General features: G+C 52.2%; 1 protein-coding gene across 4 annotated transcripts in view; it reads left to right on the top strand.

The window, feature by feature from the left end:
* The first annotated feature begins 1600 nt into the window (after positions 1-1600).
* Positions 1601-22358, top strand: part of ACSS1 (acyl-CoA synthetase short chain family member 1) — a 58951-nt gene continuing 38193 nt past the window's right edge. The window contains exons 1-2 of one of the 4 annotated variants that reach the window (XM_041733763.1): positions 1601-1781; positions 12019-12115. In XM_041733763.1, coding sequence (XP_041589697.1) covers positions 1649-1781; positions 12019-12115 — 230 coding nt within the window. In that variant the 5' untranslated portion in view covers positions 1601-1648. Of the gene's footprint in view, positions 1782-2089; positions 2408-2429; positions 3018-3119; positions 3257-12018; positions 12116-22358 lie in introns of those variants that run through there. The other 3 variants (XM_041733762.1, XM_041733765.1, XM_041733764.1) reach the window with 3 other exon arrangements.

Here is a 22358-nt window from a genome sequence, read left to right as displayed (position 1 = left end):
TCATAACCCTAAGATCACAACCTGAGCTGAAACCAAAAGTTGGACGCTTAACCAACTGTTCTACCTAGGTGCCCTTGTTCTTTATTTTATTTTATTTTTTAATTTTTATTTATTTATTTTTGTTCTTCTTTATTTTAAAGTTGAGTCAGTTCTATGTACTTTTCTCATCATTCTCATGGTATCTCTTCCTCTGGAAGGCTACATGGGCTCCCTTATGGCATCACTGCTGACTTCCAAGAAGGCCATTGCTGCAGCTGGGGCCTCACAGGGCCTAGGTCTGGGTCTGTAGGGAGGACCGCCTCCCACCTTCCAACATCAGAGCAACCCACCAGCCTGAATTTGAGAGATGTGGCGGGCAGGTTCCTCCTCCTAATGGAGCAGCCCACTATCACTTACACACACAGGATAAAGTGTTAGTGGCAGTCTTTGGGACTGCCTGTCACAGTTATAATCTTCACTGACAATTTTATATTTTCCTTTTTTTAAAAAAATATTTTATTTATTTATTTATTTATTTGAGAGAGAGAGGGAGAGTAGTGGGGAGAGGGCCAGAGGGAGAGGGAGAAGCAGACTTCCCGCTGAGCAGGGAGCCCGATATGGGGCTTCATCCTAGGACCCTGGGATCATGACCTGAGCTGAAGGTAAATGCTTAACTGACTGAGCCACCCAGGGGCCCCAACAATTTTTTAATCTTCTATTAAAAATGAGGATTCATGCCAAATGGTGAAGCAGATACTGTGGTGGGAGCGGGGATGCTGGGTGAGTGCTGCTTTTCTACCTGGACACCGTGTGCTCTTTAGTAAGCCTGCTTATTTCTTTGGGATCCCTTTTCTCATTTGTTCCACCAGGGCCCTGGTAATTGGTGGGACTTGGTAGCTGTAGATAATTTTTAAACTAAGTAAACAATGCGTTTGGCACAGAGCGAGGCACAAGTCTAATGCCAGCTATTGTGACTCTTCAGCAGCCTTACAATCCTCCATTCTCTGGCAGGAGACAGGCGCGCGCGCGCACACACACGCGCACACACACACACACACACACACACACGCACACACACACACACACGCACACACACACACACACAGCAGGGCTGGACTTGAACTTCCAGTGGAAGCTCCTCTGAGATATTCTCCCCTGCCAGGTCCTTCCCTCTGCAGGCTTTACAGCTAACAGGAAGGAATCTTTCCTAGACCCAAAGAACTCATCCAACCAGTTTTCCAAATCCCCTTTCTCCTCTATTTGCCTTCTTTATTATGCCTTTATGTCTTGGGTGTTGAAATATTTAAGAATCGGGTTGAGGCATCTCCTTGGCGTGACGACAGAGCGGGGTCCCAGTGCCGGGCTTCCCGCGTGCCCGCGCAGGCCAGGGCCAGACGCCCACAGCCGCTCCCGCGTTCCATCTTGGCTGCGGCCCGGGGAAGGAGCGGTCGCTCCTGCTTCCTAGGACGGGAAACCGAGGCTCGGGGAGCTCCGGAGACCTGCCCCGGGGCGCAGCGCGGGCAAAGTCAAGGATTTGACCCAGGCCACAGGGGTGCAGCCGCGGTACCAGCTCGTTTGGCCCCAGGGGGCGGCTCGGGTGTGCTCCGGGGGCGGGGCGGGTCGGCCTGGGTCGCGGGCAGGCTCGCTCTGAGGGCGCGCAGGAGGGTCGATGCTTCGACCTGGGCCTCCGAGGTGCTGCCACGACCTGAGCCCGACACCGGGGCCCCGGACCCCCGCGCGCTTCGCTCCACCGGTCGCCGCCGCTCTGGGCCGGGGCCGGGCCTGCGACGCACGCGTCCCCGGTGTGTGTCTGTTGTTTTGTTTTGTTTTGCGCTGTGGGGTCCCGAAGAGCCACGAACTGAAACCGAAACGGCCCGACGCCCGGCGGCAGGACCCGCCCGCGCCGCGCTGGGCGAGGAGGGCGCGGGGGGCGGCGCGGGGGGGGGCGCGGGGAGCGGGGGGTGGGCGGGGGCGGGGGCGGGGGGGGGGCGCGGGGCGCGGGGGGTGGGCGGGGGGGGGCGCGGGGGGCGGGGGCGGGCGGGGCTCGCGGGGGCGGAGACGGGGCGGGGCGGCGGAGGCTGTCGGGGCGCCCCCTGCTCGTGGCTCCCGCTCGGGCCCGGAGCGCGGCGGGCGGCGGGCGAGATGGCGGCGCGCGGCCTGGGGCGCGGCCTGGGGCGGCTGGGGCGCAGCCTGTGCGGGCGGCCGGGGCGGCCGGGGCGGCCGGGGCGCGGGCTCAGCGCCTGCCCCGCCGCGCAGCCGGGCTCGTACGAGGCACGCAGCGCCCTGGCCGCCCGGGAGCCGCCCGCCTTCTGGGGGCCGCTGGCGCGCGAGGCGCTGGTGTGGGACGCCCCGTACCACACCGTCTGGGACTGTGACTTCGGCCGCGGCAGGGTCGGCTGGTTCCTGGGCGGCCGCCTGAACGTGTCGGGTGAGTGGGCCGCGGGGGCGGGCGCCGGCCGGGCGGAGGCCCCTCCCGCAGCCCTGGCGGCCGCCGCCCCCCTGCGGCCCGCGCCCGGCCGCCGCGACGGCCCTGGTCACCGCCCGCAGAGCCGGGCCGGGGCTCGTGCGCTGCGGGGCTGGTGCGCTGCGGGGCTGGTGCGCTGCGGGGCTGGTGCGCTGCGGGGCTCGTGCGCTGCGGGGCTGGTGCGCTGCGGGGCTCGTGCGCTCCCGGGCTCGTGCGCTCCGGGGCGCGGCTGCGGCTGCGGCTGCGGCTGCGGCTCCCCCGAGCCGGCCTGCGGCGAAGGGCGCGGGCTCGCGGGGCGGCGGGACCCCCGCCCTGTCCCGCGTGACTCGGCCCCGCCCCTGGTGCCGTCGGGCCGAACCGAGCGGCAGGAGCGGGGCAGTCGGAACCGCCGTCTCCCGGCTGTGCGACCTGCGGCGGGGCGGTGGGCTCTCCCCTGGCGGTGCTCGCCGAGCCTCGCGGTCCGCTCCGGGCCTCGCGGCGGCCGAGATGCCAGCCCAGCCCCACCAGCCAGGCAGCCCTCCCGCGCCTGCGAGGATCGAGTCCCCTGGCGTTGCCTTAAGATTTGCAGGACGGGGTGGGTACACTGTACTCCCAGGCCACGAAAGGAGGAGGCCCAGGGCTGGGGTGGTCGTGGCCAGGCCGGGAGGAGGGGCCGGGTTAGGCTGCCAGGGCAGGAGGGGACTTGCAGCCACCTGCAGTAGCCAGAGGGCGGCCTGATGTCCCGGATATGGAGCTGGACGGAGGCTGGGAGCCGTCTAAGGGAAGGACCTGTGCGTCGTCATGGCAGGGCAGCGACTGGGCCTGAGCTCCCAGGTAGGATCTGGTGTCTGGCGTAGCTCCGCCGTGCACTGGCCCAGTTTTTCTACCCGTCTGAACTTCGGTCCGTCCCCCCCACCCCCCGCCCTTACCCATATAAACTGGGCAGTCATGCCCACCTGCTAGTCCGGTTGTGAGAACACAGTGCTAGAAGGTGTGCAACAGCCCAGCATTTCCTGGTCATCAGTAAGCAATAGTGAATTCAGTTATTATATTCAGAAATAGCTATAAAATTATGGGTACTGTGTTCCAGTTAACTTCCAAGCAAACAAACTTAAGGGAACTTTGGACCAGGTCTATGTTTTTTTCATATTGTATTACTTTGCTGGTTTAACCAAAATGAGCCACTTACTAGATAAGTGTTTTCTCTAAAATTGAGTCAGCAGCAAGTGTCCTTGAACTAGTGAGAAAAAAAAGTAAACCCTTAGGTTTGCAGAGTTGGTGGAATGTGCCTCTGAAGGGAAGGAGAGCAACCCACAGCAGAAATGCACAGAAAGTGCAGCTCCTTGAGGCCGCTTCTGAAATGGGAGGCCTGGGGCCACTGTGAACATTCACGGCTAGCTTGTGTCCACTTGTAGCCTCTCACTCTTTGATAAGACAGTGGGGATGGACATCACGGGCAGGCGCAAGGCCCTTGTGAACCCCACTGAGTCAGGACTGGGTGTGGTCAGCAAGCAATTCTGCTTCTTCCTTTACTGCTACAAAAGAAAGCAGCTGAGCTTCAGAAACTATTGTGTTGAAAGACAGCTTTTAGCAACTTCCTACCTCTAGGGCATATGCCTGCCCACTCATTTGTCAGGAATATCTCTGCCCTTTGCTAGTGTCTGCAAACCACACAGGTGACAGTATGGTAAAGGGCTAGGCTGTAGCTGCCCTGGGGCCTGGGAAGCACCTAAAAAGTTGTTGGCCTGATCTTTAGTCAAAACAATGATGGTTTGTTCCAAAGAAGCATTGCTCTCAAAATTGCCATTAGCCTCTTCAGGAGGATCTGTGCTGGCAGTTCTCAAAGTGGGGTCCCCAGACTAGTAGCATTAATATCATCTAGAAACACGAGTTCTCAGACCCCACCCGAGACTATCAAAATCAGAAACCTTGGGAGTGGGCTCCTGCCATCTGTGTGTTTGTGTGTTTAAAGATTTCATTATTTATTTATTTATTTATTTATTTATTTATTTATTTATTTATGAGGAAAGAGAGCAAGCATGAGAGGAAGAGGGACAAGCAGACTCCACACCGAGCATGGAGCTTAATGCAGGGCTTGACCTTATGACCTTGAGATCATGAACTGAGCTAAAAATCACAAGTCGGATGTTTAGCCAACTCAGCCACCCAGGTGCCCCCATCTGTGTTCTTAACAAGCTCTCTAGGTGCTCCTGATGCACATTCAAGGTGTGGAACCACCGACCTCTCTATACCCCAGACCAGTGCAAATGAAGGTACTTCTGAAATAGTCAGGATTGGGATTAGTGTCCTGGAGATGACTCCTTGAAGCAAACAAAAATGGTATATGGGTGACGAATGGGTATAATGGTCCGGGATATACCTAGCGTCACACCTAGGTTTGAATCCTTGCTTTCCCCTTAGTGTTCTTTGCATGCATCTCCTCATCTGTAAAGATAGTGTGCAACTAAACTCTGTTCTAGTTACTGTTGTTGCCTATCCAACCACCCCAAGCTTAGTGACATAAAGCAGCAACCGTCTTATTATTCTCCCGGATTCTGTGGGTCAGGACTTTGGACAGGGCATGATGGGTAAGCTCTAGGGGTTGGCTTATTTTTGCTTCTGAAGGTTGTCTGGGGCTGTTGCGGCTGCCCTGCTTCTCACTCCCAAATCTGAGGCCTGGCCTGAGATGACTGCAGGCTGTGCCGGGCTGGAACTGTGGCCGGAAGCACCTCCACAGGGCTTGTCACAGGATGGGTGACCAGAGGTCTCAGAGACCAATACTCAGAGCCAAGCTGCTAGGCTTCTTCTGACCAGCAATGTACGACGTGGAGACATCTGGGACTGTTGTTAGCAGCAAAAGAGAAAACGCTTGTAAAGCATTCCTTGCACCCAACCCCTGGCTTTTGTTATTTATTAATGAATCATGGGGAAGACTGCAACCTTGAACTTGGCCTTCAGCAGTATTACTGGAATGCTGCTTCCTCTGAACAGAACCACATGGGTTTGCATGTGATCAGTCTGGGATAAGCGGGAAGCAGGCTAGGGAAGGCATGCAGGTGGCCAACATGACTCTCAAAATTCATCCTGGGTCTCTGGAATAGGCAGGTCACCAGGTGGGGCCATGGTGTCAGAAGCCTCCTGGGCAGGGCAAGGACAGCCTCCAGTTGCTTCTATTATGTTTATGTAAACTGCTTTGCAGAAGGTTCTTTGGAAAGCCAAGATCTAAAAAGGATACATTTTTTAAAATTAAGTTTTTGATTTTAATTCCTGTAGAGTTAACATATCGTGTTATATCAGTTCCAGGGGTACAATATAGTGTGATTCAACAATTCTATACGTTATTCAATGCCCATCAAGATAAATGTACCCTTAATCCCCTTCACCTATTTCACCCATCCACTTCACCCACCTCCCCCCTGATATTTGCAAATGACATAGCTGATAAAGGGTTAGTATCTAAAAAGAGTTCTTACCAGTCTTTAAAATTTGGCTTTGTCTTTTGCAGCCCTCAACAGGTAAAAGTTTGTGCTCTGTGACACATAAAGTCAGGATGTCAGGAAGTTGCAAATGTAGAACTGGAGAGTAATCACGTGTGTTGCTTTCAAAGCACACAGCTAAATTAGGTTTTCTTTCTTTCTTATTTTTAAAGATTTTATTTATTTATTTATTTGAGAAACAAAGCATGAGCAGGGGTGGGACAGAGGGAGAAGCAGAAACAGACTCTCCTCTGAGCAGGGAGCCTGACTCGAGGCTTGATTCTAGGACCCTGGGATCGTGACCTGGGCTGAAGCCAGACACTTAACTAACTGAGCTACCAGGTGCCCCTAAGTTCTGTTTTTATAAGGACCAAATTCAGAGTCAGATTTTTTTTTTATAAAGGTTTTCTTACTTCTAAGCAAGGGTGTAGAAAAACTATTTTTTTTTTTGAAAAACTATTTTTAATTGGCCATTGAATACAGAGATTTCTGGATTCTTTTTGGAGCATGAGTTGAAGCTATGGAAACCATTTGCTGTGCTTTTCTCCTCTTTATGAATGTACCTCTCATAATGCAGAAGGTAGACACACTGAGATTGGCAAGATGCTGCATTTCTGTGCTTCATTTTTCTCTCAGGGATGAACTTTTAAAGTTTTATTTTTTTATTTTTTTATTTTTGCGGAAGTTTAAATGAAAGCGTGACTCCTGGCCCTAGGGGGCAGGTCTTCCTGAGGAGACTGGATTCTTCCCAGTTGTCAGATGCATGACTTACTTTAAATAGCAGATGCTTCTGGAAAAGTTGGCAAATACAATTTGTGACTGATGTAATTTCTTAAAATGTGCCAGGGAGAATTTCTATTTAAAGAAAGTGCATTGTGAATCCTTTTGTGAATATTAACTCCTTCATTTCTTTTGATTAAAATTGAATTTCCATACGTAGGTTCACTTAGAGTCAGGGAGGGGAAGAGATGTGTTTAAACAACGAATGTGTTTAAACAACAAAAAATGACAAGAATTTTTTTGAAAATTCCTACATAAGTGTGTGCCATCTTTATAATGGAAATGATAATCCTATTGTAATCCCTTTTTAAAAACAAAACTCAGGGGCACCCAGGTGGCTCAGTCAGTTAAGCATCTGACTTTTGATTTCGTCTCAGGTCCTCATCTTGGGATCGACCAGCCCTGCGCAGGTCTGGCTCCATGCTCAGCAGGGAGTCTTCTTGTCCCTCTGCCTCTCCTCCCGATTGTGCTCTCTCTCTCCCAAATAAATCAAATCTTAAAAAAAAAAACAAACCCTCAAAACCCATGAGCCACCAGTAGGCATTTGCTTAACTGTTTGCAGAGTTCCGTTAGGGAGGGTGCAGACTTGTTCTTAGGAACACGATGGAGCCTCACCTCACTTCATCCTTGTGACACTGATGTGAAGTGGTTGGTGGTCCCACTGCACAGATGTGGAAGTGAAGGCTCCAATTCGTGTATAGCGATGAACACTACAGAAGATGCCCAATGCCCCGGGGCCTGCATTCTATCTAGATGAACCACACATCAGTGACAAGTAAATCCACATTGGGGTAACTTGCTCAAGGTTATGTAGCTGCTAAGGGGAGAATTATCCCCCCCACCCCAATCCCATGATAAAGGAATCTTAGGGACATGGTCCTTGTCCTCAGGGACTTGTAACCTAGATGAGGAGGACTTAGCAAAGCCAGCATTGTGTCCCAGAGTGGGGACCACTGAGCAGGTAAGTAAGCATTAGATGGTGTGAGCTACCAGGTGACAGGGAGCCAGAGCTCACTGTGTGTTGGGGAGTTGGAAAAAGGCTTGCAGGAGGAGGTGGGGTTTGAGCCTTGGATCACACCAGGTCCTTGACTGCTTGTTCTTGGAAATGGAATTCTCTTGTCCCGCTGCCCAGGTCTTTGGGTGGAGGGTTTGTTTTTAAATGTGGAAGAGGAAGAATTTTCTTCCTTCTACCCTCCCTCCCTTCTTTCTTTTCCTTCCTGCAGTTGAGGCAATAGCGGGTGTTAAAAGCTAACACATCCACAGTGTTTTAGGGCTACTGTCACCCCAGGTCCTGCACTGTGCCTTGTGTACATGCTGGTGTCATCTGAGTGTCAGCTGTGGCAACTGTGGAGAGTGTTTCTCTTGGGAACACAGCAGCACCATCTGACCTCATCCAGGAAACTGGAAAAGCATCTAATTCCTAGCATGTCTGTGAATCAGGAGCCATCACCCCCACATAGTTGAGGAAAATGAAATTTAAATTAGATAAGCAGTGCACTGTCTGTGCTTCAAGACTGGTGGGACAAGGTCCAGACTCCAGAGCCTGGGTTTTCCCTTTGACTCCAGGCTGCTGTCCAGCAAAGATCTGGCCAGACGTCTTACTGAGTCTTTACTTACTCTTGTCCCCAGAGGAAAAAGAAAGCCACACACCCCCAACCCTGAATCTGAAATAGGATATGTGTAGATGTAAGCACACAGGTTTGTCTGCTGAGCGGCATCCTGGGCTGGCAGCAGCAGCAGTACATGGGATCTTACTAGAGGTGAAGATGCACATGCCCACTTGGACCTGGTCCTTCAGGAACTCAGGGTGCAGCCTCGCCATCTCTGTGCTAACAACCCCTCTGGGGATTCTGGGGGATTCAGAAATGCTAATTTAGACTAGAAAGAGACCTTGAGGGATAAACCCAGTAAGACAAGAAGAGGCCTGTTCCCTCCCTGGGCATGGAGCCAACCTGGTATCTATCATTCAGATTGCACTTTTGCCCTCCAGCTTGAGGACTTGAGTGGTCCATCCATCATTCAGAGCTGTGGTGCTTCTTTGCTCTGTGCTACAGGTTAGACTGCACATGTACAAATATGGACAGGGCATCAGATCCCTGTCCTTAAAGGGGCAGCAAGTATAATACCTCAGGGAAAGTTAGAGGGAGGCATGAGGTCCACGGGTTGTAAAGTGCTCAGAGTGGGAATGTGTAGGCCAGACCTTCAGGAGTATGGACACCAGGTGAAAGGCAGCAGTGTGGACAGTAGGACAGTGTCCCTCACATAAGGAGAAACAGTGCAAAGGCCCTGAGGCAGGAAGGAGCTCACTGGACTCAACATGATCAGTGGAGGGAGGTGGATCACATGGAGCCTAGTGGCTGCTTGTTGAGCACTTCCTGTGTGCTGGGAAGGCGCATAGGGGACACGGTACCTGAAGCTCAGTGCTGACTTGCCTGAATTCCTGCCGTCCCTCAGCCCCAGGAAGACAGAGATACATGGCTGGTCTCACTGGCCACCCATCCGCACCCTGGATACCCAGTGTCCATCCTGTGGCAGGTGTCCCTCTGCTACTTTCTGCAGCTCTGCCTTCCTGCTTGGTGTAAACCAGGTGCAGGATGCCCTGCTGGGGTCTGAGGCTCCAAGCTGGGCGGTCATTCATGGGGTAAGAAGTATGTCCTGGTGCCCTGGCTGCTGTGGGAACAGGCAATGCAGGGAGCTGAACTCTGGGTGAGGTGTTATGTGCGGTTTGAAGCCCTTCCTACTGCTTTCTGGCTGTGGCCTTGGTCGGGGCGGGGGTGGGGGTGTCACTGGACCACCAGGAGCACCTGGAGACTGTTTCCCAGGGTACATCTGAGCTGCCCACTTTTCAGGGTGACTCCAAGGATCAAACTCAGAGTGGGAGAAGGTATTTTAGAGCAGGCTTCTTGGATAGAAGCAGGTTTGGGGTGAGGCTGAGTGTTTGCTCCTGTAACCAGCTCACCTGTGATGCCTGGAGCAGCCAGGGGCCCGTAAGCACTCAAGCGCAGGTGGGAGCAGCTCCCTCCTCCGGCTGGACCACCCACCCCCCACTCAGTGCATAGCTGTATACCTCCCTGGCTTGTTGTGACCTGCCCAGGGTCACTTCTTCCTGATCCATCACTTAGATCCACCACCAGGGCCAGGCAGCAGGAGTGGTGTGGTGTGGAGGGGGTGGTGGGCTGGTGCTGGGAGTCAGGAAGTGGAGAAGGGGGGTGGCTATTGGGGGATGGTCAGTCAGTGCTTCAAGGCCCAGGTAAGAATGTGGCCTCATCTGCTAGTTGCTCAAGAGAAGGAAATCTGTGGTTTTAGCGTGAAAACTCTTCACTTCTAAATTTTGGACTGATTCTCTCTCTCTCTCTCTCTCTCTCTCACACACACAAACACACACAATCAGGTTTCTAGTGTAAATCCAGGTTTTGCCATCAACCTTCTTCTAAGTTTGACTTCTAGAATTTTCTATCTTCTACTTTTATGGCATTTCTTTTCCATTTTTCTAGTAATTAAAAGACCTCGCCTATAGTGTTAATGATTCTTCCTGATGACACATCTTCTTTGTTTAGTAGATTTTTAAAAAAATATTTTATTTATTCATTCATGAGAGACAGAGAGAGAGAGAGAGAGGCAGAGACACTGGCAGAGGGAAAAGAAGGCTCCATGCAGGGAGCCTGATGTGGGACTCGATCCTGGGACACCGGGATCACACCCTGGGCTGAAGGCAGACGCTCAACTGCTGAGCCACCCAGGGGTCCCTGTTTAGTAGATTTTTTGAGGTATGACTTACATATTTGTTAGGAGCCAGAAAGTTCAAATGATTTCCTTTTTTTTACTGTAAGAGTAAATGATAGATAAAATATCCCAAGAGGAAAAAAAATGTAATTCACACACACACATACACAGCTAGACTATGTAAATATTTTCATGTGGGTTCATCCTTTCAAGAATTATGGGAGTCACATGATCTTTTATGGGTATGATCTCCCATAACTTTTGTCAGGACAGTTACCCCATCAAGAAATATTCAGGGCCCTGTAGCTCATTATCAGTTGATAACAGTACTCTGCAGTCATACAATAGCACTTCACCTTTGGTCTTTTAGATTCCTGTCATAGTCTTGTGATTAGACACGGTAGGTAATTCACCTCCTATTTGTATGGGAGGAGATTGAATTGGAGAAAATAAGTGACTGCATTCAAAGAAAAGAAAAAAAAATTATATACCTAGACATTGGGGGGTGACTCTGAAGACCAGGTGGACAGAGGGCTACTGGCCCCAAAAGCTATTTGCAGTCTTGGTTTCTCCTGCTGAAGGAAAAGTGAGTCACGAAATGTGGCTGTGAAGGCTGACAGGAAGGGGCACCAACACGAACCAGATTGAAGCTCATCTTGAAATCAAGAGGAGTGAACAGGATAGTAGCAAATGAGCATGATCCTACTAATCTTCAGGTTTACAGTAAATTGTCAGAACTGACCTTCTGTTTTTGCAGGCATTCATGTGGTCTGAGCTTGGGTAACGGAGGGGGCGGGAAGCAGAGTCTTCCGGAAAACTATCATGGCATTTCCCCAACATTTCATCACTTGTTGGAGCAGAGGCTGGTTTGTAGGGTGCTGGCTGGACATCTGAGAGGGGATATGAATCCTTGCCCTAGATGGCACCTCCCGTGGACTCGAGAGACTGCTGCATGAACTGTGTACCTAATCAGAGGCAGCCTGTTTGCATTAGCATTCTTTCCAAGATCTCACTCAGGTTACAGTGCTCAGCAATAGCTGCCTGTTAGAACCACCCAGGGAGCCTTGAAAACCACAGGGCCAATTGGGGCCATTGTCCCTGAGGGTGGCCCTGGTGATGCCTACGTGTGGCCAGGGTTGGGATGACAAGTGTGGAGCACTGCTTCAGAGTATTCCCAAGGGATCACCCTGCACCTGTGAGATGCTATTTCTGTACTGGTTGTCTTGTTCGGCAGGCTCTGATGATCACTCTCCTTGCAAGGATGTAGAACCCTTGTCTTTGAGGAAGGTAGGGTTTACGTCAGTAGAGGGTATCACAAGCCATGGCAAACCAAACCTAGCCCTTCCCCAAATTTAAAAGCACCAGGTATGGGGCACCTGGTGGCTCAGTGGTTGAGCGTTTCTCCTGCTGCCTTCATGATCCCAGGGTCCTTGGATCGAGTCCTGCATCGGGCTCCCTGCATGGAGCCTGCTTCTCCCTCTCCCTATGTCTCTGCCTCTCTCTGTGTGTCTCATAAATAAATAAATAAATAAATAAATAAATAAATAAATAAATAAATAAAATCCCTCCCAAAAAAACTCCACCAGTGTAACATCTGTAAAACCTGTTTTTGTGCAGTCAACTGCTTGGATCAGCATGTTCAGAAGTCCCCGGAGAGTGTCGCTTTGATCTGGGAGCGGGATGAGCCTGGAACTGAAGTGAGGATCACATACAGGTACTGTGTGTCCCCTGACAACATCTCAGTGCCCAGTGGATCTCCTGGGCGTTTATGTCTCTGTAGGAGACACCAGCACCAAACACCTCTGCTGGGTTGTTAACAGGAGCAAGATTGCCCAGCATGGAGGAGGGCTGCCCCTCTTGTTCACCTTGGCAATACTTGGTGCCTTTCGGATCCCACAGAAGCATCTGGGTCTTTGGGCACAAATGTGATGAGTGTTCAAGGCATGGGGAGGCTTTTGGCACAGTCCTGTGTGCTTCTGTCTGGTTCTAGGCAGAGGTCATCTGTATATCAAGGGGCATGTTTCAGCTTTGGAAATGTTCTCTGGTCCCAGGAAAGTAAACATGAATGCAAACTGAATAAAATACTTGCTGGGTGGGATAAGCAACTGAGCCTACTCAGCCTCTTTCTCTCTGTGCTGAGAGGGGGAGCATGAATAAGGTCAAGCCATCTAAAGAGGGGTCCTCCTGACGTTTGTGTTCTCTGAGTCTTTAGATAAGTTCTTCACACATTCTGAATGTCAAGCACTTTTTTGGAAGCTGCCCGCATGTTGGGTGTTTGAAGGAACCCAGCACCCAGGCATAGTAACCTGGCTTTCCAAGGCACAGCCTGTGCCCAGGGATCTCTAACGTTTGTCACTGCAGGCTGTTGGTTTTCCTTCTCAGGGGGTAAAACCCACTTCAGTTAAACATGAATGTCCCTTTCCAGTGCTGTCTCAGAGCCACTGTGAACCTGAGGTGGGTCCGTTATCACCAGCACCACCCCTCCCCATCTGGTGATGCTTGCTCCCTAGTGGGCAGCTTGTGACTTATCTTGCCTGATCATTCAACAGGTTTCACGGAGTGCTACTGTATCCGTCAGGACAGGTTGGGGTGAGTCATAGTAACAAACAGTCCCCAGGTGCATGGTGGGGGGTGGTTGGGTGGTCATTTTAGACTAAATAGTCAGGGAGTCCTCTGCATGGAGGTGACATCAGAACTGAGGTCTTGTAGCCAAAATTGGAGGAAGAACTCCCAGGCCCATGCAGGACGGTGAATCAGTGACAGTGTCCTGGGAACAGAGAGGGGGTGCACGTGGCTGGGGCATTGGGAATGCGGGGGTGGTAGGAAGGCTGTTCAGGGGCCTGAGAGCAACAGTGACTCCCCTGCCACTCAGGTGACTTGGGGGCCATCGGGCACCTCTAGGTTTCTGTTTGTTTCTCAGACTCAGGTTTTATCACAGACTAAATTCACCAAAACTGGTAAATTTGTACTCAATGTGACTTTTGGATGCAGCCAACTGATGTTTGATAATCTGCTGCAGCTCCTTGTGGGCACCATCTTACCATTCCCCCCGACCCCGTTTCAACAACGCTTGCCTGTCATGCCCTTTCCCCGCCTCTGCATGGTTTGCTGACCTGTCTCCCTGCCGCCTGGCCTCCATGTAGCCCACCAACCCAGCACTGGCCCTGGGAGCCTTGGGCCATCCTGACAGCTGAGGCAGATCCCCAGGCTCTGTGTACACTGGAGTTTGGGGAGCACTGCTCTGACAGACAGATGGGCTTCACCATTTGTCACTATTATTGGCCCAACTTGATTTGTGTTTGATTCTTTAGTAAAAGATTAATAAGACTCTGGGTGGAGGTACATGGGCTTACCGACTGATTGCTGGGGACCACTCTTCTTTCTGTCACTGCCTGGGCCCCAGGACCCCCCTGGGCTGGATGTCCCCCATGCACACACTGAGTCAGTGGTCAGCAGGGTCAAGTGGGCCACGGCTGGGCTTGGACTGGCCTGCTGGGGGTGGGGTGCAGGGTTGAACATAAGCTGCAGGGGAGCTTTTAGGGCTGTAGCTCACAACACTTTCAGTTTCTCTGTACCAAAGCAGGGATGTGCTCGTGAACACAGGCAAAGGGTTTATTATTCCCTCTATAACTGAGCAGCCTTAGCCTGAAATGGTTTTACAAACCTTAGCTGGGTGCAGTGCCAGATGCCTGTTTCTAGCTGCTGTTGGAGTAAGAAGAGACGTGTGCGAATGGTCATCTGAAACCACAGATAGTTTTCGACAGACCTGGGTTTGTTGTTCTGGTCATTTTAGGTTTTTGACATGAGATTTTCATTCTCTTCGCTTAAAGGAGAGCCACCTAGTTGTTGGTGCTGGATGTGCTGCCAGCATATAAACTGCCACTAAAATAAAGAGCTTCCTGCCAGGTGTCTCACATGGTGGCTGCAAAGCTGCCTTTGTTGGCCTGAAGACCATGTTCTGGATTTGGAGCCTGAGCCCTTTCAAGACGCTCTGTGGGGCTGTGGTTTTCAGAGCCTGGGGTGCTGGGGACCACAGCTACCTTGTCTGTTTGGAGGTCGGGGGAGCCACTCTCGATTCCTCCTCCACTATATGCTGTCAGGCACAGAAGGTGGCAGGTTGGGGGCACGCGGTGGCTTGGCTAAAGGAGCAGCTGTCTTCAGCCTCAGGATCAAGCCCCAGGACAGGGGTGGCCTGCTCAGTGGGGAGCCTGCTCCTCCCTCCCCCCTCCCCTTCCTCCTGCTCATGTGCTGTGTTCTCTCTCAAATAAATAAATAAATAAATAAATAAATAAATAAATAAATAAATAAAAGAAAAGGCCGGTGGCATGTTGGCAAGTCTAGGACTCACCCCCGGGACAAGCACTGTGGCCTTTGCCCTGGACATGGAGGACTTTGCATTCTGCTGACCTGAGGCTACTTTCTGCTGGTGGAAAGTGGCCTCAGGGAAGGCCTGTAGTCCTCCATCTGTAGAGTGGGGTAATTGTGATAACCAAAGTGATTCCACCCACAGGCACAGGGCTGTGATAGGAGGTGTTGGAGGTGAAGGTAGCCCTAAATAACAGTGATGATTACAACAGCAGTGACTTTATCCAGTACTTTCTGCAAGTGAGTACAGGACTGTCTTAAGCATTGTACCGGAGTTACTTTATTTAAATATCACGGCCTGATTAGATAGGAATTACTATTGTTTTTATTGTTATTTCCAGCACTTTATTATGAAAAATTTCATAACTCGAAAAATTTCAAGCAGTGTACCTACTGTGTATCTAGCACCTAGGTTCTACCCTTACTGTTTACAATGCCTTTTTTTTTTTATCACATGTGATTTATGTATCCATCTTTCCATGGGTCAGTCCATCTTATGGACCAAAAAAGGGTGCATTTCAGCAGCATAGCATTTTTTTAAAGATGTTATTTATTTATTCATGAGAGACACAGAGAGAAGCAGAGACACAGGCAGAGGGAAAAGCAGGCTCCGTGCAGGGAGCCCAATGTGGGACTCGACCCCAGGACCCCGGGATATGCCCTGAGCCAAAGGCAGACGCTCCACGACTGAGCCACCCAGGCATCCCATTGACAGCATGGCATTAACTGGAGTTCATTGTGTGTTTATTTTCTCTCTTTTGATGTGAGATTTATATACAATGAAATGCACACATGTACATTTGCTGAGTTTTGATCGATGTGTACAACTGTGTAACTCAAAATGCCTCTTGATATACAGAATAGAGATAAGGAGGGGACTCAGAGAGAGGAGCAGATCTGTCTAGGGACAGCAAGGTAAGAGTGGACTCATCCCCAGCAGGCACCATCACCTACTGCAGTCACCATCAGTAGCCCCACTGGGGCCTGATGATGCAGCCTTTCAAACTGACCCCATGGGCCTCTGCAGCTCTTAGGGAATGGTTACAATGTGTCTCATTCCTCAAGGGCCTAGGTCTCTCCCACCTGGGGCTGCTGCATTTTTTTTGAAGAGGTATGTTTCTGGAGAATCATTGTAGAGCTTATAGTGGGGACCAGCAGCTCCTGCCCAGCAACCCTTAGTGAGCCCTCTATCCTGCTCACCAGAATCTCTACCACTTACCACATGTCTAAGTGGACACAGGCATACTCGTGCACATACACATGTGTGGGTACATATATGAAGGCACCATGTACACTCATACACATATGTTTTAAGTGTGCTCGTTTTTTTTTTTTTAAGATTTTATTTATTCATTCATGAGAGACAGAGAGAGAGAGAGAGAGAGAGGCAGAGACAGAGGGAGGAACAGGCTCCATGCAGGGAGCCCGGGAGAGAGAGAGAGAGAGAGAGGCAGAGACACAGGCAGAGGGAGAAGCAGGCTCCATGCAGGGAGCCCAATGTGGAACTCGATCCCGGGTCTCCAGGATCACACCTTGGGCGGAAGGCGGCGCTAAACCGTTGCGCCACCAGGGCTGCCCAGTGTGCTCGTTTTCAAGGCACATTTCTACAACTTGCTCATTGTGTTTAGGGTCCATCCTTGGAAACAAGCTCTTGGATGGTGGTGAGGGCTCTGACCCCTGTTCTGGGAATTGTGGCTCGTGTTGCCTGTGAGTAGACTCCACTCTTCTGAATACTGGGAAGGGGAGGCCTGGCAGGATTTGGGAACTCGGGGAAGCCCCATGGCCTGCCCCACTAATTCCTTCCCTCTGTGCTATCACTTGGCATGGGTTCCAGGGAGCACCCTGCCAGACAGGCCTGGAAGCTGGGGAGTGCACTTAGCTCGAAGGTGGGCCCAGTGCTGGCCACAGGGCTCTGGGCGGAGGACTGTAGCAGAGGGCAGCCTGTTGAGCTGAGGCTGTTGCTCAATCAACTGTTGAGTAGAGGGCAGCCTGTAAACTGAGGCTGGAGGCGGGGCCAGAGGGCTGCCTCTGCCAGAGAGGTATGTTCAGAGCTTGCCCGAGGAAGCTGTTCTAGCCTCATGAGCAAGCACACTGCAAACCCTGGGCCCCTCCTACATCCCCTGAGGCTGGGCCTATGGGTCTGAGGCCTCCAAGGGCAGGGGCTACAGAGGCCAGGCAGGGCACAGATAACCTGGGTGGCTCCCCAAGGCTGTGCGGCTCAATAGCACCCTGGGTGCCGCTCCTTCCAACTGTGCACATGTGCTCTTCCAGTGGTGCCTTTTTAGAAGATTGTGCTTCACCTCTAGTTCAAATAGATTCTAGGGGCCCTTCGAGGTGGGGATGCAGAGAAACACAAATTCTTGTCCTTGGGAAGTTGGTGGTGGGGTACTAGGTAGATTATGCGGCAGACTACTGTCTCCCTGGAGCCTGGAGGTCTGGGCTAGGGATTTTCAAGCTGGGGATGGACACTGGACATGGCGTGGAGCCGATGGAGGCCCCATGGCTGGTTTGTCTGTGGGTGCCCTGAAACAGAGCTGACGGTAGGTTGTGGGTGTCTTCCTTGGAGTATTTACCAAGGCTCTGCTCATCTTTTGTCTGAGTGCTCCAAAAATAGGTCTGAACTTGAACTTGATCCCAGAAATTAAGCTTAAGACCAAATTTTAGCCCTGGTCAGCTCTGTGACTTGAGGCCTGTCACTCTGGGCCTTACAGTCCCCAGCTATAAAATGATGGTCCCTCAATAGTGCTAAGATCAGCACTGTTCCAGCAGGAGTGGGCATGGCTCAGTGTGGTAGTCACAGCCAACATAGTACAATAGGGCCTGGCATACAGGCCATACCAGAAAGGACAGGAGTCTCGGGTGTGCCCACTGTGAACTGAGTATAGTTTTCAGTGTGGGTCAAGCCCTTGGAAGGGGTGGTTTCTGTGGCTGTTCCAGCTTCTTTCTGGTGGGATAATACAGCGAGGAACCCCTGTCAAGAGGAGCAGAGGGGATATCAGGCCTCCTTCTACCCTGCCTGCCTCAGAACCCCTGGGTGGGCATAGAGGGGACAGCTTTCTTTCTGGACACGTTGGGTCAGGCCCTGGGTATTACTGAGACTCTACATGGCCTGGTGCCTAATGTGGAGGGCTCTCAGAGAATACAAGAGGGGTCTGCCTTTTGGGATACCTCTCCCTCTGGGGCAGCTTGACCAACACACATGGAACTGGGGCAGGCCTGCAGCCTAGAGGCACCTCCCACAGAGCCTTTTTTGTGTCCTTGGCCCTGAAGTCATAGAAAGGAGGGTCCCTGTGGGCCCCAGCGACAGGAAGTCTCCACATGAGCACCCAGTTGGAGAAGGCTTTGGCAAGTTCTGAGGAGGGTTGGATTTTGAGAGGCACAGGAAGGGGTGTGTGTGTGATGATGAAGACAGCAGAGCAATGGTAGGTGAGTGCACTGTGGGTAAGGTGGTGGGGGGTGAGGGGGTGGAGGTGGAAGCTGTGCTCTATGCCTGCTCTGTGTTCTGGCGGTGTGTGACCTTGAGCAAGTCGCTCTACCTTACTGACCCTCTGTTTCCTCATTGCAAAATGGAAACATGCTTCTCCTCTGCTGGATGGCTGAGTGTGGAACAGCACATGGGGGATGAGAGCCCAGAACAGGGCCTGGGAAGACGAGGATTCCAGATCTGATGAGGGAAGGGTATGGAGTGGCTCTGTGGCTGCTGGGGCTGCGAGGCTGGGGGTGGTGTTTTCAGAGCAGAGACTTTACCTCTGGAGAACAATCTCTAGTCAGCTAAAAAGCAGCCCCTCCTCCTTCTTGTGGGCCTGATCCTTGTTCTTTGCTCTTCTCCTCATCCCCAAATTAATTATTTTAATGAGCAACTCCTTCATTAAAATAATTGGTAATTGAAGGGAAGGGTCCTTAATGGGCATAATGAGGTGGTTGAGGGGTGACACAGCCCCGTGATCAGTGAGGTTTCCTGTGGCAAGAGCCATTCATCACACAGGGCAAAGTCAGTTTGCTCAGTGGGCTCCTCGGGGTGGAGGAGGAGAGGCCAGAGGCCGTGGGTTCATGTGCTATGTCCTGGCTTCCCTGACTAAGAGGAGGGAGGTGCCCAGATACACTCTTCCCCTTGCTGACCTGTGAGTAACTGTGATTGCAAAACTTGGTTGGGAATCAGTGTGCTGACTGCCAGGAATTGTGGAAACCTTGGGTCATTTGGATTGTACACTTACCTTTCCTTAAGACTTTGGCTCCAGGTGGTGAAACTGGGAAGTGTTTTGAATCTTTCTATATATGATCGCTTATTCTTCTTGTCCTTCTTTTGGATCAGATAACTCTCTTGGAATTTTATATTTTAGAATGGCCAAATCTTGGGACTGCAGCAGGAATGACTTACCTCAAGAGTGTCTAGGGCCAGGGAAACTTCCCTGATGGGGACCCTTCCGATAGTTTTTTGGGGACAAACAGTGGCAGAGGTTTACCCCCAGCAAGCATGTAAGCAAACGCCTCCCTTGGAGCTGGATCCCTACTTCTGTGCACTCTCTCCTGCTGTACAGGGGCTATCTGGGGGCTGGCTGCACTGTGGGAGATGGAGGGGCATCGCCTGGTGACGGCACAGTGTGGGCCCTGGGGTAGGAGAGGGAGGGGAGCTGAGGGGTAGGCTGGGAGGGGCTCGGTGCCTGCTCCTGAGGACTGGGGATAACTTTCCTGCCACAGCTAGAAGAGTCTTCTAGGACTAGGCATTGTGGTTCTGTTTTTTTTTTTTTGTTGTTGTTGTTGTTGTTGTTTTGTTTTTTTTAGATTTACTTATTTGTTCATGAGAGACACACACACACAGAGAGAGAGAGAGAGAGAGAGAGAGAGGCAGAGACACAGGCAGAGGGAGGAGCAGGCTCCATGCCAGGAACCCGACGTGGGAGGAGGCTCCATGCCCGGAACCCGACATGGGACCCGATCCCGGAACTCCAGGATCATGCCCTGGGCCAAAGGCAGGCGCCAAACCGCTGAGCCACCCAGGGATTCCCTGCGGTCCTGTTTTTTAACTTTCTGTTGCTGGAGGTTCAAGACAGTGGGAAAAACCTGACTCATAGCTTCACTGTGGTAGTGCTGTGTCCCGTGGCCTACCCTACATGGTTCTCAGCAGGGCAATGCTGTGGGCACAGAGGGCAGCAGTTGGATGTCCTCACCTGTCCAGAAGTGCTCATCAGGCCCAGGCTGGGGGTTGGGTGCACCTTCGTACCTGCCCCGTCTCCCTGCAAGTACCCATTTTCTCCTTTTATTATGCTATGTAGACAGAGAAGGGAAATGTCACCATGAGGTTAAACATGCTGTCTGACACAGAGCTGAAAATCTATGCCCAGCTAGATGGGAGCAGGCCTCCAGCAGGCTGGGTCCCTGGGGAGGTTGAGGATGCTTGGCTCCTGGCTGGCAGGCATGCATGCCCCTGCCCATGGCAGTCCCCAGCAAGGCAGCCCGGATAGTGCTGGTGTCTGGGCACCCTGTCCCTGCAGGGCTGAGAAGAGGCATGTGGATGTGCCCCAGGGGGCCCCTTCCTGTGCTCAGCACAGCACAAGCCTCCAGGGCTGGCCAGGCTGGACCCCTCTGTCCACTGCCTACCTAGAAGAAAGGGCACCAGCAACAACTTCTGGGAAGATTCCTGGTGACCGTCCTGCACAATAGGGTGTCCCAGCCCTTTCCTCCAGGAGCCGGACCTGAGCCTGCTGTCTGGGGGCAGCTGCTAGCCCACTGGCCAGGAGCTGACACTGATGCTCGTAGCTCACGTTCATGGTCATACTTGGTTTTAAAGCCCAGGACCCGATGCCCAGCAAACTTCTGGGGTCCTCAAGCTCACCCAGTTGGAAAGGTCAGAAATGTGGTTTGAGTTCAGGTTTGTGTGACTCTAGTCAATGTACCGAGGAACCTGAGTCTTCCCTTCCCATCCCGGGAGGGCGGAGGTGACAGTGTAAGTGCTCCTCTGCAGCACTAACTTGGTGAAAGGCCGGATGCCTGGTAGCTCCTGGTGGCTCCTGGTGCCTCCTGGTGCTGTGTGGAGAGGGTAAACTCTGCTGTGTGCAGACAACAGTCCTTCACTAACCAGGACGCTGTGTTTAGTTGTCTGCTCCCACCCTCTGCATAAGCATACACCCATGAAGTGCTAACCTCAGCCAGGGAGGAGGCGGCTCGTCAGTGCTGGCAGGCTCTAGGTGGCCTTGAAGAGGGACAAGGGTCAGCTGCAGAAGAAGGTGGGGCTGAGAGCTGTGGAGTCCTGCTGGGACTGTGGGACAGTGAGGAGCAGGAAGCAGAGTACTTACTGGGCGCTCTGGGCATTGGAGCACCTTAGAGGCCAGGGTGGGGACACCGTGGGTGCCAGAGGAAGGGGTGCCAGAAGGGTGCTAGCTGCTTCTCAGAAGGGGAATCTTGGCCTGGCACTCCCTCATCCTTCATTCTTTGTCCTGCCTGTTCCCCCCAGGCCTGTCTTGCACCTGATCAGAATGTGGTAATAGCAGCGGGTTAGGTTGGGTGAGAGGCTTGACAATTTCCCATCAACAAGTCCAGATAAACTTCCACTTGGCCTGGAGTGAGGTTTCTGAGCCTTTGGCAAATAAGGTGACACTCAGCTTGAGAACCTGCCTGTTCTCCCTGCTGGTTCTGCTTAGATGAGATTTTGGGGAAAGGAGCTTTGGGTGAATGAGGTGACAAGGACATGGAATTTGGAAGAGGGCAGGCAGGGATGCAGGCAACTTCAGAAATTCTGTGTGCTCTCCACACATCAGTGATGCGTGGCTCAGGAAGCAGCTAACACAGTGATTGCCAGCTCGGGGGAGCCCTAGTCTCCTGGGGAGGTTTGCAACAGTAAGCTCAGCGCTAAGTCAAGATCTCCGCGGGCATTCTGGGAACTTGGTTTGAAAACACATCTCCAGTAACACAGCTGCCTGCCCTGTCAGGGGGAATGTGTCTGCAGGATTCAGCTATAGAAAAAGGAAGTCAGAGACACTCTTAAGCAGAAAGGATGCTTACACAGAGTGCTTACAGAGCCTTTGGGTGGACTCCCCGCACCTACTCTGGCACAATCGATATGGACTCAAGAAACCCCGCAGCACTGCGGAGTTCTCAGAATAGGGTGTGCAGGGCCTCTGCCAGGAAACCACTGTTTTGCTGGTTCAGGTGCTCGGCTTTCTCTTGACATCTTTGCAGCAAGTGGAATCTCTCCAGGTAACCCCAGCCCTCCTAAGCTGCAGCAACGCACAGCCCACCTTGCACCTGCTCCTCAAGTGCAGCTACCTGGCACAAGCTGAGTCGCACGCAGCAGCCCAGGTGTGAGGCGTCCAAGGTGGTGGGTGTGTTCCCAGGAGGCTCAATCAGATGCTGAATGAGAGAAGGGCATGGTGACCGCAGGCAGGTCTATGCAGGGTGGGTTTGCAGACCAGATTCTGCTCCACTCCTGGGCGGTTGACTGGAGCAGTGTGAGTACCGGGCCTGTTACTACCTGGGTCCCAGGCACTTGGGGTGGGCTGTGTGTGTGTGTGTGTGTGTGTATGTATGTATGTGTGAGGGGTGGGCTCATGGTCCTTCCTCCTGGTGCAGCAGTCACTCCCATGTGCACCACGGCT

The sequence above is a fragment of the Vulpes lagopus genome, chromosome 19 (assembly GCF_018345385.1).
Source record: "Vulpes lagopus strain Blue_001 chromosome 19, ASM1834538v1, whole genome shotgun sequence".
NCBI lineage: Eukaryota > Metazoa > Chordata > Mammalia > Carnivora > Canidae > Vulpes > Vulpes lagopus.
The sequence above is the reverse complement of the archived record's forward strand: the minus strand, read 5'-3'. Positions and strand labels throughout refer to the sequence as shown.